This window comes from Ornithodoros turicata, chromosome 3 (genome assembly GCF_037126465.1).
Source record: "Ornithodoros turicata isolate Travis chromosome 3, ASM3712646v1, whole genome shotgun sequence".
NCBI classification, from domain to species: Eukaryota; Metazoa; Arthropoda; class Arachnida; order Ixodida; family Argasidae; genus Ornithodoros; species Ornithodoros turicata.
Window position 1 is genome coordinate 76177943 of NC_088203.1, and position 18674 is coordinate 76196616.

At 47.9% G+C, this 18674-nt stretch overlaps 2 protein-coding genes across 6 annotated transcripts in view; one reads left to right on the plus strand and one right to left on the minus strand.

Moving 5' to 3' along the window:
• Positions 1-18674, minus strand: part of LOC135388639 (uncharacterized) — a 64455-nt gene that overhangs the window by 42887 nt on the left and 2894 nt on the right. Inside the window, exons 2-5 of one of the 5 annotated variants that reach the window (XM_064618305.1) lie at positions 13959-14080; positions 5900-6104; positions 4651-4928; positions 2309-2356 (exon numbers count right to left, since the gene is read on the minus strand). In XM_064618305.1, coding sequence (XP_064474375.1) covers positions 2309-2348 — 40 coding nt within the window. In that variant the 5' untranslated portion in view covers positions 2349-2356; positions 4651-4928; positions 5900-6104; positions 13959-14080. Of the gene's footprint in view, positions 1-2308; positions 2357-4650; positions 4979-5899; positions 6105-13958; positions 14081-18674 lie in introns of all 5 variants that reach the window. The other 4 variants (XM_064618304.1, XM_064618308.1, XM_064618306.1 and 1 more) reach the window with 4 other exon arrangements.
• Positions 5311-12405, plus strand: LOC135388644 (chitinase-3-like protein 2). Its single transcript, XM_064618320.1, has 8 exons — positions 5311-5509; positions 7895-8071; positions 9288-9544; positions 10416-10519; positions 11129-11252; positions 11396-11581; positions 11639-11761; positions 11928-12405. The coding sequence occupies exons 1-8, from the start codon at positions 5449-5451 to the stop codon at positions 12357-12359; spliced, it is 1464 nt and encodes a 487-aa protein (XP_064474390.1). The 5' UTR covers positions 5311-5448; the 3' UTR covers positions 12360-12405.

Below are 18674 nucleotides of genomic sequence, written 5' to 3' on the forward strand. Positions count from 1 at the left end.
TGACCTGGAACACCTAGCATTGCTGCACCATGGAAGGCAGACCATCTATACTGATGGGTCTGTGATACCTGGTGGAGCAACCGCAGCCTTCTATGTGCCCCATGAAGATTTTGAGAAAGCGTCCAAGCTCCCCAACGAGACGTCCTCAACGGAAGCAGAGCTATTCGCCATCAATATGGCCCTTCAGCACTTCTCGTCCTCCCCACCTGCAGAGTGGACGATCCTCACCGACAGCAAGGCAGCCCTGGATATCCTGAATTCTCACGCCACCAAAATTATCAGCGACCTCCAAACGGCTATCACCACCGTATGCGACTCTGTTTGCGCCTCTGGCCACGGTGTGCGGCTACAGTGGGTTCCCAGCCACATAGGCCTCAGTGGGAACGCCGAGCAGACGCCGCCGCGAGGCGTGCCCATCAAGACGGCGGCCCGCTAGCTAGTATACCGCTCACATCGTCCGCCTGCCTAAGATCCGCCAGTGGTGCGCCTCCGAAATGCGCCGCTCTGCCAAAGACGCTGTACGCGCCAATGCATATATCCAGTCCATTGTCCAGGCAATGCAATTCACCCCATCCCAGCAGCTCGTCCGCGCTGAAGAAGCGCTGCTCCATCGGCTCCGACTCAACGTCGCATATACACCGCAATACTTGTGCAGGGTCGGAAAGCGTCACTCAGCTAGCTGCGCTACCTGTGGCGCAGTAGCAGACGTCGAACACCTCCTATTAACCTGCTCGGAGTACTCTGCAGCAGGCGCCGTCCTCGCCGATCGCCTCCAACGCCTGGGATACGGTTCGCTCTCACTGGCCGTGCTTCTCGGCCCCGTCGCACGCCAACAGCAGGGAGCCGTTACAAGGGCTCTCCTGCGATACCTACACTCTTAAAAATGAACTTCACCACATAGCACGCTCCAAGCCAACCATCATCCCGAATGACATCGTTCTCTGACATGATTTGTTGAAAACGGGAGCGTACGCCTTTTTGTCACAATTAACATTTCTGCATAAGTGTCACAAAAAGCCGGACGCCTCCCGTTTTCAACAAATCAAGGAAGGGAACAATGTCACTCGGGATGATGGTTGGCTAGGAGCGTGCTATGTAGTGACGTTCATTTTTAAGAGTGTACAGGACACCCAGCTGAGGGTTAAGCTGTAACCTGAGACCCGCGGCCTTGGGCGCTCGCTTCCACTGCGACGAAGCGGGCCGCTTCTTTTTTTTTTTTTTTTTTGCTCCACCAGGACGTAGCAAGCCGACAAAGGTCTGGCTGACCTCTCCCTGCGTGGACGCCACTTTCTGTTCATTAAACTTATAACCCCCCCTCCCCCCACCCAACGAGGAATAAAATGACACCTTAGTTTCGAAATCGAATGAAACAGATGATTAATTCCATTTTAAATGGACAAGGGTGGGAAATTGACAATTTTTAATTCCAGCGAAAAAAAAAAAATCTGTTGCATCCCGAATGATGCGAAATACAAGAATTGCGAGCTCCAGCCAATGAACTGTTCCCGATATTGAGAGGGGGAAAGCTGCGGCGGCGAATGTTGCCTCGAATTTTTTCCTTAACTTTGGCCGCCTTCACTGCGCTTCTGGTTTCATAATATCCTTCAAATTTGGCGGACAAAAACTATGGGTGCAAGACAGTAAGCGCAAAACATGCGTTAAAACAAAGGGGGGTGAGGGCTACAAAAAATTCCCGAACATAGCACTTTCAGCAAGAAATGCAGGATTTCGGACTTTCATTGCTCATGAGCCGACGCTCACATTCCCTTGATTGCAGTATCATTAGAGCGTCAACCGATTCGCTATCGAATGGTATAGCCGCTTTTTCATATTTTGCAGTGTTCGCGGTGACCCCAATGTTAAAAAAGAACAAAACCTCGAAAAAAAAAAGCACGCTTATATCCTACATACATCACCCAAGCGAATTAATAAATGTTTGCGTTTATTTATTTTTTATTCTTTATTTATTTATTATTTCAATATATTTTTTTAGTGAAGTCTAAGAGGGTCGAGCTCCATCGCTGGCTCGTTTCGGCTGGTTCAATAGTAAAAAAATGACACGTTTCCCTCCCCCCCCCCCCCCGTATAAGTTCCTCCTAAATCTCACGCTACCTCGCGTCTCCAACAAAGCAGTAAACAAACGGCTATGCGGTGCGAACCTGTTATCACCAAGATAACGGGATATCGGTGCACCCTCGTGATAGATACGCTTAGCGATTAGTTTGTAACAATGCATTGTGATTCCCCTGCGTTGACCTTAGGGTGGCAGACACGTAGAGGCAAAAATTCTAACAAAATGTTTACTCACCCAACACAAGAAAGACGGAGAGGACCAGCAGGCGAACCATGGCGCGAACTGCAATCCCAAGCAGGTTCTCAGATAAACCATTTCGCCGAGCGTAGCATTTCCATAGAGAAGCTCGTTGGTGGTCGTGTTTGGTAGCAGTACGCGAAAACGGCTGTCGCTCAAGTGGTGTTCGAATTCGAGATAAAGAGGTGTTTGTAATTCATGTGGGATACACAAACTGCGACAATAGGTCAAGTTCTTTCACAGCATCAATTTCTTTTACTGAATGGTTGTGTGTGTGTGGGGGGGGGGGCACAGACAAAAGCTGTAGGAAGGCAGCTTGACAACGGTCCTGCCTCAATACAGCAGATAGCTCGCAATACACACAGGTACAATAACAACCGCAACGCAATAGCAAATGATAAACCACAGCCGAGACCAATACATAGCATATATATTAAAGACGCAATTTCTAAGCACGAGTATAGGTGAGTACGGGTAAGCAAACTTGGACCCGCACCCGCACAGTACCCGCGCGTGTGTGACCCGCAACCGCAAGAATTTTATCTGGGCGACCGGCACCCGTACCAGCAGTTCTGTATGTATACCCGCATACCCGCATTGGGACCCGCAGGGGGAAGTGTTCCTCGCCCACTTTACCGCTGTTTCTATTTTAAAACAATGGAAATTCTGAGTGTTGGCCACGTGTCTCGGACGGCTTCAATCGTATGCCAATAAAACTGCAATTCAACAGAGAGCCGTATATGTCTGCATTAATAATCGAACTCGCCCGCCAGCACTTGCCTGCTGCAGTCTGGCACATGGATCTATGGCCAACAACATTGGGCACTGCTGAGCTCGCGTGTGACCGAGAGGGATCACTTAGTTGGCCTTGGAGTGAGGGTACTGCGGGTATACCCGCATTACCCGCAGTCGCATTGCGGGTACACCCGCATTTTACCCGCTCCCGCAGCGATCGCGAATTCCTACCCGCAAATCGTGACGATGTGCGGGTAACTGCGGGTATACCCGCACGCGCGCTCAGCTCTATAATATATACAATATAGAATATACAGAGTAGAATCTACTATACAGAACAAGTGTGACAAAAATTTCGATGGTACAGTATGATAGCAATAAAAGTGAGGTGTGTGTGAGTGTGCGGGTATTGGCGGTTTCGGGATTAATGTTCGTCTGCAAGAGTGTGTAAGAGACAGAATAACGCTTTTCCCATTTGTAATGAAAGTTAGACCACCAAGTAGTTCATAGGCGAAATGTCGATGAGGACGTTAATAACCTCGATAACGGACAGAAAATAAGGAGATTCACTTCTTCATGTTTCGCCAATCATCATCGTAATCATCATTATCAAAATAAAGTTGTGGTCTAGTTCAGGGATGCCGGAACCGCGCTGCCTAAGAGGAGAAAATTTCCTCGCCCATTTCGTCACTCAAATGTCATCGTTTCCCTCTCTCCCCCATTGCCCGTGGAGCGACCTCATTGGTCCCTTCGACAAGTAAGGGGACGACGCACGTTGTTTCTTCTGTCAACCCATGCCGGTCTATGAATACCTTCTTCCTTATCGCTGCCTTGTGATTGGACAGACGCTTCGTCACGTGGTTCCTCCAAACCTTACCCTCTCCCCTGGGCAGAGACGAACTGTCGTAACGTGTTAACAAGTACACTGTTAAAACAGAACTTCGCCACATAGCACGCTCCTAGCCAACCATCATACCGAATGATATCATTCTGTGTCATGATTTGTTCAAAACAGGGGGGAGGCGCCTATCTGGGACAAGATAATCTGTCCCAGATAGGCGCCTCCTCCCATTTTCACCAAATCAATGCACAGAATGATATCATTCGGAATGATGGTTGGCTAGGAGCGTGCTATGTGGTGAAGTTCTGTTTTAACAGACGCTTTCAGACATATGTCGCCACAGTTCCCCTAGAAGTCGGCCCAGGACGCACACTTCCCCAGGGCGTCAGTCGTGACGTTGCCCACATACGTGAGGCCGACAACGGCAAGCTCTTTCACCATCACCACCACCACCATTTGTTTTAACAGTGTACAGTGAGGTCGACAACGGCAATCTGCTTACGTCAACACTAGCCCTACTGTGACAATGCATATTATTAGGTGATCGTTTAAAATAATCGTCTTTGAAACGCTAAATCTAAATTTACTTTCGGTATTTATATCAGGAGAGCTTGAACACCAGAAGTCTTAGAGGCTCAGTAAAGTGCCCCTTCATAAATATTTATTTCGTTTTTGGGTTTTGGCGTGTTGTGCAACAAACAACATGAGTTCTTGCGAAGGAACGACAAAGCGCATCTGACATGTAGAAAAAGAGGCCTCTGACCTGCACACCCTCTAGAAACACTCCACTCTTTCAATGCTGGTGTAAGTGAGTGAGGGAAGTCAACGTCACTTCGTGACGTTCGTTGTCCCGTCGGCCCCGGTCGATCAGGTGATTCGTGACGTAGACCGGCGCTGCCGACGCGCTGTAGTAGTAGCAGTAGGAGACGAATTTTCCGTGGTCAATGAGAGCACACGGCTTCTCCCAACGCAGGGTCTGCTGACGTCATGCAAGGAGGCCGGGCCGACGACTGCTTTCTCATGGCGTTTTTGTAAGACTAACTGCGCAGTAACAATATACCGCACAGCAAAAATATCGTGCACGATGGCTCCTAAAGAAACACGACATTAGAGCCACGTTAAATGTCACTTCCTTGCTCCTTTATGTCTTCACTATGCAAACAAACACAGTAACATGAAAGACGTGGGCATCCAAGTGAAAATCTCATAATACGACCACGACAATATACAAGGTGAATATATAACAAAGCTTGTGGATATTGAGGAGACTGCTGGCTATACAGCACAGTGGGGGAGCCTATCATTTCTTAGAAAAAAACCCGTGTCCAGTGAAGTGGAGTGGAGTGTCGTCTGCAACCCACGCAAAATGAGGTACCTCCCACAATAACGTGATAAAGGGTCATATCTTCGGATAAACTCCTCTGCCGTCAGAGCACCTGCGTCAGTTATCGTGTAAACCTCTGCGGAGCAAACAGGCTCCACAAAGCTCCCAGCGTGTCAAAGGCAGTCTTCGTTGAAATATAACTTCGGCAATTTTCTTAACATTCAGCAGATCCTCATCATGAAGCCAGTCCTAATCGTCTTATCCTTCTTTCTGGCTTCCCAATACGTCACGGCCAGTGGTAAGTTATATTCATTATGATGTGTAGGACCACTAGATTTCTTTGGTGATGGACTACCTATTGCGCTTAGGAGTGGCGTAATTCCAAAGTTATCTTTTTGTTTATTAGTGTTTTCAACAGGAATTCGAAGCCGATGCATGAATCACTCGCTATTTTTACCGTCGTTCTTGTATATATTTTAGAATTTTTGTTTTCCAGCTGTTTGTTTACTAGAAAATTCCGAATTTGCCAACAATTCTTTGTCAGCACCGCGCACCGTTCTGTGTTGTGTTGTCGTTGTTGTCAGCACATGCAACACAGTGTGTGGATTCATTGTCAGCCAAACGAAGAGGCCTGACAATGAAGGTCGCTAACTCGTCACGGGATTCGGATTGGAAAATTGCTACGTACCTTATTGATGGTGGTCACTGTGGTCCCCTTCGAAGTATGTCACTTCCATGCCCCTTGGGAACTATGCCACTAATGTCAGCTGCTCGCCAACGCTTCGAAGCGGTTTTGGCAGTGTTTTTGTGGAACTGCCTTCAGAGTTGGCGTCGTGTTATTCCTCGTGTCACCAAAGTCTTTAAGGCGAGTTGCTTTCAAACCTTCGTCGGTCCTTAAGAAAGTAGAAGGCAAAATATAATATCCGGAAAGTGGGTAAGTATATGGGGAGACGAGATCAATATTCCTCAGGAAAAAGAAAAAAGAAAATAAGAAATAAAAAATCTCTGACGTACGTTACACACGTACACTTGCACTAACATTCTCACAATCTCGGTGCAATTCTTCCACGCTTAACCAGAAATCTGATGTCTCTTGACCTGGCCCGCTGGTCAAGCTGCCACCATGAACAGGCAGCGGCGACTTTTCGAACTTTGTTGTCAGACATCGTGTATTTTATGTGCAAATACGTCAGCAGAGAGGAAATAAAAAGGAAGAAGAATGTCCGCACGTTAAAGATCTCTTAGAATAAGGGCAACGAAGCATTTTGGGACGTCAAAAAGATAAAGAGTTGTCACAGCGGATTGCGAAAAACGTTGTATAGGCTCTGGGCACACGCAGCGACGACCCCTTACTTCTTAGGGGTTCCAAGGGCCGATTGGGAACCCTAGTAGACCGACCGATTCGGCGCGTTAGTTGTTGTTACACATCGTAAAAGAATGTGAAAGGTAGACGGGAGAACAAACAGTCACACGCATATACAGGAGCGTTGGAAAGTGGGGGCAGGGGAGGGGGCGGTCGCCCTCAGAGCGTCGCCCTCATAGCGTGTTATGTGGTGAAGTACTGTTTTTAGAGTGTATGGTGTGACGTCACGTGCAAGCCATGTATAAGAAGTAGAAGTTGAAATTCACCCGAATAGATGTACTATCCCCCCAATTACCCTTACGTGATTGCTTAGGGTACAGGAATACGCTCCAGCAAAGGACGTCGCCATGTTTTTGATCAACGTAGGAAAATATTCGTGGCTAGAAAAGGAAGTTCTTATCCTGCGGCGAGGAGTCTTTAAGCAGTTCGCTGGTACTTTTGATGACTCTTGTGGCTGAGCCATGGCCAGAATACTCGACAGAACCTTTCTAGTGCAGCAGTACTGGCCCCCTTCGAAGACCCAATGAAATCAGGTCGCTAATAAAATCAGGTCCTTAATCACAATGAAGTCAGTTCGCAATGCGCCACAGCTTCCGGCTTTGGCTCGCCCCTCCCCTTGCCGTGAAGGACTTCCGACGCCCCTGCACACACATACATATACTACACATGCCTAGAATGCGGTCCTAAAATACCGATTCCATATCACCGCTCACTATGAAGTTGTCAAGTGCTAGTAACGCCGCATCTCTCTTCTTGCGTTCCAATACACCCAGCACCTTGACTGTATCGAAGGTTCTATTGTCCAAGCGGTCTAGAGCAGCCTTCAATGTAGCTCTTTGGGATGCATATCAAACTTCGAATTGATAACTCCAAGTACATCCCTTACAATAAAAATAGGACGGTTCCTTCGCGTCATAGTCGTACAATAAACATTCAACTGTGTCGGACAAATGTATTTAAATGCTCCTTTTTTCCTCGTACTATGATTGAGTTAAATGCATTGCCTCAAAGTGTTACCAATGCTCTAACGCTGAAACACATTTTGTCTGACCTTCAAATGTCTGTTTGAGTGTTGTACGCGGGATTACTGCGTATCCTAGTTGCTACGTAATCCTTTTCTACACTGTATACAATGTTATATGTTAGCACTGTTGTGAGATGTGGCCTTAGTATAGGGTCTTTTATAGGATTATAGCTGCTCCATGCTTTCGTTTGTGCACACTGTGCCGACTGTTACCCCATTCCTGCTGCGACTGACAACGGACAGTCAGCAGTATTGACTAAAGAAAATAAATATATAAAATAAGGTACTATGTCCAGTGTTCTTCTGCTACTGGGGTTCGTGGTCCTACTATCGAAGTGGCGACGGAAAGTTCTCGGTGGAGCAGATCGACCCCAACATGTGCACCCATATCGTGTATTCATTCGCCAAGCTGGACAACGGTGTCATAGCGGCTTCCGATGCTTATCTGGACCTGACAGACGACTCGGGACTAGGTAAGCACCATTATTTTCAAGCACACATCTCCATTTGCATAAAAGTTGGGTAGGAGTCTCAGACTCAATCTCAATAGCCTTGACAGTGCATTGAGCATGCGCTCGCTGCTCGCACGAGAACCGCTGCTGAGACTGCTACTCAACTTGTATGTCAACGGGTCGAGACTGCGGAGAGGCAAGGTTTGAGTGCTAGCTTGGAGACAGATGTACGGCGACATCAATAACTTGATTTACGTAATTTGCATATAAAAGCACGCACAGTTACACGCACACGCAACTGCGTGTAATGCGTGGTTCACACTACAACTTCTCTCCGTTGCGGTTACGGTGCGCATCCAGTGCGGAGGCGGCTGTCGTACGACACGCTGTTCAGACATATGCGTTCTTGATACGTCAAACGCTTGTGGTTGACCAATCCCGTCTCCACTCCACCACGGCTCCATTCCACAGGCAGCCATGAACGGGCAACGTGATGTGGTCGGCGAAACTTTGAATCTCTGAATGAATCTCTGTACTCGGCTCGGCGTGGGTCGTAGAGCCACGGGTATTTCTCGATCTCTGAGATTAGAGCTTCTTCTTTTGCTAACGTGCTTTCACCGGAGGCAGCCATGTTGGAAAAGCACGCGACAGCACAGCAGTGATGCGCTTGCGCGGAGCGCGTTCGCTCATTGGTCAGCTGCATCTCCGCAGGTAGCCCGTACCGCATGGACTTCGGTCGAGCTCAACTCTTGCGGTGCGTGTGCTTTTCGGAGTGTCGTGCTTCGTTGTCATGACAACCGTGTCGCGCCGCATCCGTAACGCATGAAAATGCAACAGTGTGAACCAAGCATAACTGTGCGTGCTGTTATATGCGTGCGTGCTGTGCGTGCACACGCAACTGCGTGTGCGTTTTGAGTGCGCAACGTTTTGAGAACGTTCAGGGGCGGGGGCGCTGGAGGAGGGGACAATAGCCCTGGGCACTTTCCCCTAAAGGGGCGCCAGATGGCGTGTCCCGAGAACCCATAGTATATTATCAGGTTGAGCAATATAAAGCAAAAGCCGTGAGAATCTTCACTGTAGAGTTTGGGAGGGAGGGGGGGGGGAGGTTTCATGTTTATGCTGCCACAGGCAGAAGGAGGTCGGAACGACTCTGGTTACAAGTACGCTCTCAGTTGGGTAAAGAAGCTTCTAATGCGTAAGGCACTGTACTGTTCTACACAAGGCGCTTTTTTTTCAGGAATGTACAGCAAACTCAACGACCTAAAGACAGTAAATCCGAAGCTGAAGACGCTTATCGCTATTGGAGGCTGGAACGAAGGCTCTCTCAAGTACTCCAGCATGGCGTCCACTCCGGAGGGCCGGAAGAAATTTGTCGACAGTGTAGTCCTTTTTCTTGAGAAGCACGGCTTCGACGGTTTGGACGTCGACTGGGAATATCCAGCTAACAGAGGCGGTGCGACACAGGACAAGGCGAACTTCGCGCTCCTGCTGTCAGTAGGTTACACTTTACTCTGTGTATCGCTGTCGACGAGCTGACATCTGTCTTTGAGTTTATCTCACTGTAAATAACACGATGAGTTTCTAAAAAAGAAAAAAAATGAAGTGGACGTAAAAACAAGTGCAACTTTCTTCAGAAAATTCGTCCGCTTCTGTGTCAGAGAGAGAGTGAGAAAAGAACGAAAATAATAAAAAATACAAAAATTGTCGGCATCCTATTCACTATTAATTATAAAAAAATCGATAAAACCTTCGGTGCTGTGTCTAACAGAGAGACAAAGGAGGAGACGTGGAACGATACATAAAAACAGCACTGAACTGCCAACCATCAAAGCCAAGACCTTTCGCGAATTTTAAACATTACCCTCTTCATCCTATTCACTCACGCATTAATCCAGATCGGACAAAACTGAAATATAATTATGCGCCTTCAAGCACGGTTCTGAGTCAACCGCCCAGCATAGGTTGTGTTGAGCAGCGACATGGGATCTATGGCACAACGCACGAGACATCAAGTTTCCTTTATTAACAATGAGACACCATGTAGTCGCTTCGCGAAGGCTGTTCGTCCCTTCACTAACTCTGGTGACTGTCATGGCAACTGTCCTACGGTAACGGTCACTGTCCGGTATGGGGTACCAATATAAGAGCCATGACGCGCAAATTGGTCCACAGTGCGTGTAGATAAACGCGATGCTATCAACACGTTTGTCCGAAGTTTATCCATCTTGTTCAACTCAAGTTAGAGTGGCTTCCCAACGTAGTCACACCATTACGCCATAAGCTCATTACCAAAGCTCATAAACATATCTCCTCCCTCATAAAAGCAAAACCCCTGGCTAAGTTTGCAAAAACCAATGTCTTGCAGGAACTTCGAGGAGCGCTGGATAGCAAGAGTCGCATGCTCACAGCTGCAGTGTCCGCAGGGCAAGCAACCATTGACACGGCATACGACGTCCCTGGCCTTTCCAAGTAAGGGAACCAATTAATATTTGCAGGAATCTGTTCCCATTTTGATTTTGTTGCCGTCGAAGTTGAGCTCTTCGAAGCACACGTGTGAAGGTTTGGTTCACGAATTACATTGAAATGTGTCAACTGAAAGAATGTCTACGGAGAGCCTGCTCCACGAGCAACAGTCTCAAATATTAGCAGTTGACAGATAACATTTAAAAGGGAGGCTTCTCTCGAATTAGCGACTGGTGGTGGTGGTGGTGCTAATGAAAGAGCTCGCCGTTGTCGGCCTCACAGAGGTGGGCAACGTCACGACTGGGGGAATGTGCGTCCCGGGCCGACTTCTAAGGGAACTGGGCCGACATATGTCCGACAGCATCTGAGGACTCCAGTGAGCCCGATTACATCATACAACAAATAAGATTGGTGGTGGGTGTGCATGTAGAACTTTGGGAGGAGAGCAAAGGCGCGAAAAGATGAAAACCTCGAATTGAAAATCTTTGGCTTTCTTTGTTCAGCAGGTGTATGTTAAACATCTCAAATAAATTAAAGCAACGAATAAGCAGCGGACGTTCTGTTTGTTTGTGCGTTCTACGACAGACTGCTTACTTTGCGACCCCTTTCATCCAGGTACCTCCACTTCATAAACCTCATGACCTACGACTTCTTTGGCTCCTGGAACCCATACACGGGTCACAACTCTCCTTTGAAAGCCAGACAAAACGCGCCCGAAACAGAAGAAATGCTGAACGTGGTAATTCCAAGATCACACGATAGTTATTTCACCGCAGGGAAACATCCCACATCACATCATCCTCATCCATCCATCTATGTTGTTGTAGTTGTTGTGTTCACCGCTAATTTGCTGTGGGTGACGAAGATCGTGCGTGTTTTCAGGAGAGTAGCGTAAAGTACTGGATCGCTAAGGGTGCTGACCCTAGGAAGCTGACCTTAGGACTACCGCTGTACGGCAGGACATTTGTGTTGGCTGATCCGGCAAACGATGGATTTGGAGCTCCAACAACTGGTCCTGGACCCGCTGGACCTATTACTCAACAACCAGGCTCTCTTGGATATAACGAGGTATAATAAGTGAGGATTTCAATGCCCAGTGTTCACTATATCGTCTACTTCCCGCAGATCTGCACGATGCTTGGAGCTGGGGGATGGAAAATTACGAGGGATCCAAATGTCGTCGCTCCAGTTGCTGTTAAAGATAAACTGTGGATTGGATACGACGACGTTGGCAGTCTCAAAGCTAAGGTATTGCCCTCGAGAAACAATTCAACTTTCTTTATTCATAACTTTGAAGATAATAATGAGTACTTCCTTCCACAATTCCCCTTGTACTCCAGACGCTTCAAAGTGTGCATTGTCTAAGAAAACATGACAAAACGGTATAATCACGTCACTTTCCGTTTCTGTACAGGTGAACTTTGCACAGACTCTTGGTTTAGGAGGCGTCATGACTTGGTCTATCGAAACCGACGACTTCAACGGAAAGTGCCACGGCACCAAAAATCCTCTGCTGACTGCCATCCATGGTGCCCTTGCGGGCGGAGAGGTCACCGTCAAACCCATCGTCACCAGCAAGCCCTCATCAGTTTCATCGACCCAGGTTTCGAAAACTACAACAACGACATCCAAAAGTCAAATAACTAGTACCACGACTACAACAAAAGCTCCGTCTAGTTCGACGGAATGGAAATGTCCTGGTGAAGGCTTTTACGCAAATCCAAAAGACAAGACCAAGTTTTACCGCTGTGTTCTAAACGCGACAGGAGGCTTCGATGCTATTAGTTTTGACTGTCCTCTTGGCACAGTCTTCAATGAAGAGTATGATGTTTGTACATTCCCATGAGCGTGCTAAATATTTATTCAGAAAATAAAATTACAATCAGTTGCAACGGTTTGTTGTTGCTTTCGTTGACCACGGGAAAAGATCAACTGCTTCTTCCGGGTGTCAGCATTAGTACGTATATAAATTATGCGGATTACGCCTCTTGTGACCAGGAAAATAGCATCCAGTGCTGCTACCTCGAATGCAGAGATCCTTCGACGTGGTGTCATAGTTTCTTTAGACAAGACTGTTCCTTCCGTTCACTCGAAAACTGCTGCCCTGCTTTCATGTGGAGGTAAACGGGTATGTTGTGCAGCTATAGCTACCGGCCACTGTTTCCTTTGCGTCAGGGGGCGAACAGAGAAGGAAAAAATGATTTTTTTTGTTTTTTTTTAATTAAGACAGACCCACGCGTGTCACTGCAGCCGACCGAGAACTTGGGCACTCGATAAGGTCTATATGGCCGGCCCTGTCTTGCTTAGGATCATATTAGATCGCTCCTGGAGACCTGGGACTGCACGTTGAGAAAATTCCTCAGTGCCGTCCTCAGTAACTTCGACAGTGCTTTGCGCGCGATCAGCATTGAGGACTGTAGCGCGTGCCCGATGCACAACCAAAGCTCCTGAGGACACCGCTCAGGAATGTCCTCAATGTTCGTGCAAGTGGACCTGACGTGCTCAACCTCGACAGCAAGTTGAACGCACGCGTTAACATCCTGCGCTTTTGGCATCTTCTTTTGCATTCATGGTTGACCTCCATACTGCCTTGATAAGGTCACTGCTCGGGTTTCAGCATCCAGCTCTTCGTGGCCTTGCAGTGACGTCGGAAAGAACGCTGGAAAAGTGTTCACAAACAAACAACAACTTTATTTTAATGATGATGATTGGGGAATTTCATCGCCAGGGGCAATACTCAACCCGATTGCTGCCGGTAATGTGGTGAAATAATGAGTATTACAAATAATGAAATAATGGCGAAATAATGAGTCGCCTCAACGTGAGGACCGAAGTTCTACGGTGTCCAGAGCGTTACTGGGAAGCATTTGGCCATGCTGGACAAAGCCATTTTGACATGCTGAGAGGGCGAGAGTCCAACTGGTTTAGAGATACTGAAAGTGTGATTCTGAAAGGCGGGGATATGAAGATCTATTAAATATAAATAGGAATTGTTGGTAGTGCGGGCAATGGAGAAGGATGAGCGCTCTAGATCTTCCACATCACCGCAGTCTCAAGCAAACAATGGCCGACGGTTGGCAAAATGTCGAATGCCAACTGGCCAACGACACTTCGGCCAGCCAACGTTGCCACAATGTTAAATCGCGATAGGCAAAACGAGCGTTGTCACAAAGTTGGCCAATGTGCCTAGGACAAGCTTGGTGACAAACGCACGAGTAATTTATTGCGTAAATCTCTTTGTTCACCCACTTCGTCCATAAACCGACGCGCATCTCTGGCGCCAGCGTATCGTCGGCTTCACATCCTATGTGTAATTGTCCGTGAAGACATAAATCGAAGCTGTATAATCGCTACGTTGGCGTGGGTTGTGGCTGTAGCGCCGCAGTGGTGTCACGTGACTCTCTGCACGTCCTGATTATAGTGAAAAAAAAAAAAAGTTGCTTACCTACATGCCGTTTAGGCAAGAGGTTGGCCGAGGCTTGGCAAAAGGTTGGTTGGCTATGTTTGGTATTAGGTTGGCAATACACAGGCTGGCCGATGGTTGGCAAGCCGTCTTCAGGGGCAGATCTGTACCAAGAAACGAGCTCGTTAGTCAAGTACTTGCCAAGCACGGCCAGGTTGGCCAGCCAAGCGCTTGCCAAGCTTGGCCTAATCTCGGTATGTCGCTTGGGGAGAGAGAAACGCGGGATGGTGCAGCACTGCGCAAGTTCGACTTACGATGGACCAACTGAATGTCTCAAACCAAAGCAGTCAGAAACACAGACGTTATCTTCATGGTGAGTTAATACGCGAAGCAATTCCTCATTTCATGTTTGTGTACGCAATCGAATTAAACTTAGACACCTCACCGTTCATTTTGACTCACTGAAGAACATGGCTCTGGAATTTGTGGAAGGTCGCGAGCCAACCAATGTATAGTATCTATACTTCCTCAGGAAAGAAATTCATTTGCTTTTCTTTGTGAGCTGTTTGGTCGTAGTGGTCTTGGGCAGCTTTGATATTTCTGTCTCTCTCTCTCTTTTTTTATTTGCACTTTAAAACGCCGCGCTCATTGTCCGTTTTGGGAATTCTAGCAACAAATAAAGGATGATAATTCGTGGCCTTACGTCGCGAAACAAGTATGAATATGAGCGACGCCACAGGGATCTGTCTACGGATTGATTTTGCCCACCTGAGGGTTTTGACGTGCACGGAAATTCCCTGCACGGCACATCGAACAAAAAGGAGAAACAGAAAACGAAATGTGTGGTGGCCGAGGTTAAAAAAAAAAAAAAAGAAAACGGTGATTTCTATTGCAAACGTGCGCTCACTTCTCAAGAAATAAAAATAGTTGGATTCACTGTAGCTACATGCAGAAGTAGCGTCCCATACACATCCCTTCGACGAACTGGCAGCATCATAGGCCATTAGGTCATCCTGTAGACATCCACCTGTCAAATAGATGTCGACGGACATCCCGACATCCCAGACCGATGTCCTCGTGACATCCACGGGACTGCTTTAGTCTGTACCTTGGCACAAGCTTGGCACAATGCAGGCTGGCCAATACTTGGCAAGTCACTGGCTAGGGTACAGATCCGTGTCAAGAAACAAACTTGTTGGCCAGCGATGTGCCAACCAAGGCCAGCTAGGTCAGTCAAGCTACTGCTAAGGTTGGCCCAAACTGTGGCTGTTGCTTGGGGTGACGGCATCGTGGAGAGTCAACTTGTCGCAAGCTGCCACTGAGCTGTAACAGCCACATTGAGTCACATTGCTGACAGAGAGCTTGAAGCTGCTTAGGCGTTCTCCGGGCAATATCTAATGTAGCGACTATAGCCGAATCTAAGCAACCCCCACTGACTCTGTCACAAGAATCGCTGCGCCATCATACACAAATTACAACGCGACTGCGTCGATATTCGTTATCTCAAGCTAGCTCTTGACGAAGCTCCTCAACGTTCCACCAAGCAATCACGCCTTGCCGATATCCCTAAGCATAAGAGAATACCAACGTCCAGCATCCCGCCTTGACTGTTGCACCTCCTCCGGTTTGTCCAGTGATATGCAGAGGATGACATAGAGGCAGGCCAGCTGGTGGACGAGATTTACGGGGAACACAGCCTGAGCTTGGGCAGCAAACCGACAGTGACGACACAGACGATGTGCCGTCCTGTGATCCCTGGCATTATGGGTAAGAAGTTCGTCCCTCATGCGGCAGCAAAGTCTTCAGATTATACACAACCCGAGCGAAATAGTGTTTGTGCATTTTTGCAAATGCTTCTACGATAAAAGTAATTTCCACACGCCGCTTATGTTCCTCCAGAACTCTCTGCTGAGAGCTGCACGCACCCGTCTGTCCCATTGTACATCTTCCACCGCTCCAGAGCTGTACGGCATCATCATGGCGCTGTAGTTAAGACATTCGCAACCGTAACCACAAAGTATTGGATCTTCTGGTGACTCCAGACCAGGTTGAAAGCCTCTAAGCAATGTTTCCGGAGGTCTTGCTCCCCTGGCACACGACAACAATACAGTAAATGTTTAATGTCCTGCCCAATACATGTTTGTTCTGCTCTAGTTCAGTGACCCGCTCTGACGCCCGGCTAATACTCGATGCTGTGAACAAGAGAACGACAGACAGCTCACCGCAAACCAGGTCGACACTTTGCAGTATAGGTCCAGGCATATCATTCGTCAGGACGATGGATACCGGAGATGCCAGCATATCATATGTCTTTTATTGAAAACATAATGTCCTCTGGTTGTCAAATATCTTGACAAAAAGACCTCCTAGCAAAGTCGTTCTTCGTTTTAACGTAAGCAAGTGCGCATACGTAAGAACAGACGCAGATCTTGCAGGCTAACACAGCATGACGGACCTTTACTTTGGTTACGTGTCATAATATGTTACATTGTTCTGTCCATGCTGTCGGCAGTCTTCACCAGCTTTCGCTATTAACTTTATGCCGCACGTTTATGAAAATTCCCGTGCAAATAAAATCGATCAATCAATGAAAAGATAAACCAGTCTTGGAGGAGTAGGCATATCCGCAAGCTGGAACGTCCTTCAGACCTGATGGTGAAGCAGGAATGGAACACTGTAGAAGTATATAGATGCTGAACGTCTGCGCGACTTCATTGGATGGATTACTTCGTCATCGTCCCGTGCCACATGAGAGGTGTGATGGGCGAGCTAGATACTCCATGTGGTCCCAGATTGTCTAGGTGTAGACCCTGGGACTATTTGCGAACTCAAAGTTGGACCAAGCGTAAGGTCAACACGCAAAAGCACAGGTCTTACCCGCACCCACCTGTGCTCAGCCTAAAGATGGCACAATTTCGGAGTCACCCTCCACTGCGCTGGAGGACAACTACGGTCACGAACGACGACGGCCTTGCTTGCATTTATCCATACACTCTAAATCGTTTCACACCTTTAAAGGTGTAAAATAGGTGTACTAACAAAGATCACACCCCTTTCACACCCTAAAACTTTGTTTTGGAAGTTCCTGAGGGTGTAACAATGGTGTACTACACCCTCAGGTGAAATATGGTCGTAAGTGTGTCGCCTGGGTGTATAAAGGGAGTATGTTTATTTTCGTTCACATGAAGAAAAGTAAATATATACAACAATAGGGAACGGGAAATTACATTACAAAAGTGCATGGCGTGGACTTACAACACGTCTACCATCAGATAATATATGCAGATTTAGAAGATCTGTTGAGATAGTGCTTAAATTTCTTAAAACACTTTGCTCCTCATTGCAAGACAGAACAAATACATGACAGTGCTCATCATACTCAACTGCAGTTAATATTTGTATGAGAAAAATGGTATCAGAGTTAATAACATATATGCCTGCAATCTCAACGAACACGGGTAAGTCCTCCTCGGAAGGTTCTTTTGCAACAACACAGCCAACAGCAAATGCGTTATCATTACCAACTGCACTTTTCACATAGACTATCGATTCTGCGTGAATATCACGGTCATGAATGTAACTCTGAATTGCTTCTGGGGCATGTTCAAGTAGTATCTCCTTGGGGGGGGGGGGGGTATATATAAGTTTAATAAAGAGGAGGTGGCGTCCACGCAGGGAGAGGTCAGCCAGACCTATGTCGGCTTGCTACGCCCTGGTGGAGCAAAAAAAAAAAAAAAAAAAAAAAACCGCCGGTTTCTTTGCAGTGGGGGCGAGTGCCCAGGGCCGCGGTTCTCAGTTCACAACGTAACACTCAGTTGGGTGTCCTGTAGGTATTGCAGGAGAGCCCTTGTAACGGCTCCCTGCTGTTGGCGTGCGACGGGGCCGAGAAGCACGGCCAGAGAGAGCGAGCCGTGTCCCAGGCGTTGGAGGCGATTGGCGAGGACAGCGCGGGCTGCAGAGTACTCCGAGCAGGTTAGTAGGAGGTGCTCAACGTCTGCTACTGCGCCACAGGTAGCGCAGCTGGCTGAGCGACGCTTTCCGACCCTGCACAGGTATTGCGGTGTATATGCGACGTTGAGCCGGAGCCGATGCAGCAGCGTTTCTTCTGCGCGGACGAGCTGCTGGTATGGAGCGAATTGCATTGTCGGGTCAATGGACTGGATATACGCATTGGAGCGTACAGCGTCTTCGACAGAGCGACGCATTTCGGAGGCACACCACTCGCGGATCTTTATAAGGCAGGCGGACGATGTGAGCGGCATACTAGCTGGCGGGCCGACGTCTTGGTGGGCACGCCTCGCGGCGGCGTCCGCTCGGGAGTTCCCACTGAGGCCTATGTGGCTGGGAACCCACTGTAGCCGCACACCGTGGCCAGAGGCGCAAAGAGAGTCGCATGCGGCGATGATAGCCGTTTGGAGGTCGCTGATGATTTTGGTGGCGTGAGAACCCAGGATCTCCAGGGCTGGCTTGCTGTCGGTGAGGATCGTCCACTCTGCAGGTGGGGAGGACGAGATGTGCTGAAGGGCCATATTGATTGCGAATAGCTCTGCTTCCGTGGAGGACGTCTCGTTGGGGAGCTTGGACGCTCTCTCAAAATCTTCGTGGGGCACATAGAAGGCTGCAGCTTAGTATCTCCTTGGAACCATCAGTAGATGTGGCATTTCTGATGAAGGGTTGCGATCACACATACATTTGATAAAATGCATTTCTTCTTGCTAATGAAAGGGTTACGTTCTTAAAATTTCGAGTTTTTCTAGC

Coding starts and splice junctions, on each gene's coding strand:
- LOC135388644 (XM_064618320.1), top strand. CDS start 5,449: ATGAAGCCAGTCCTAATCGTCTTATCCTTCTTTCTGGCTTCCCAATAC. Junction 9,545..10,415: donor ACTTCGCGCTCCTGCTGTCA/GTAGGTTACACT, acceptor AATGTCTTGCAG/GAACTTCGAGGAGCGCTGGA. Junction 11,253..11,395: donor CAGAAGAAATGCTGAACGTG/GTAATTCCAAGA, acceptor GCGTGTTTTCAG/GAGAGTAGCGTAAAGTACTG.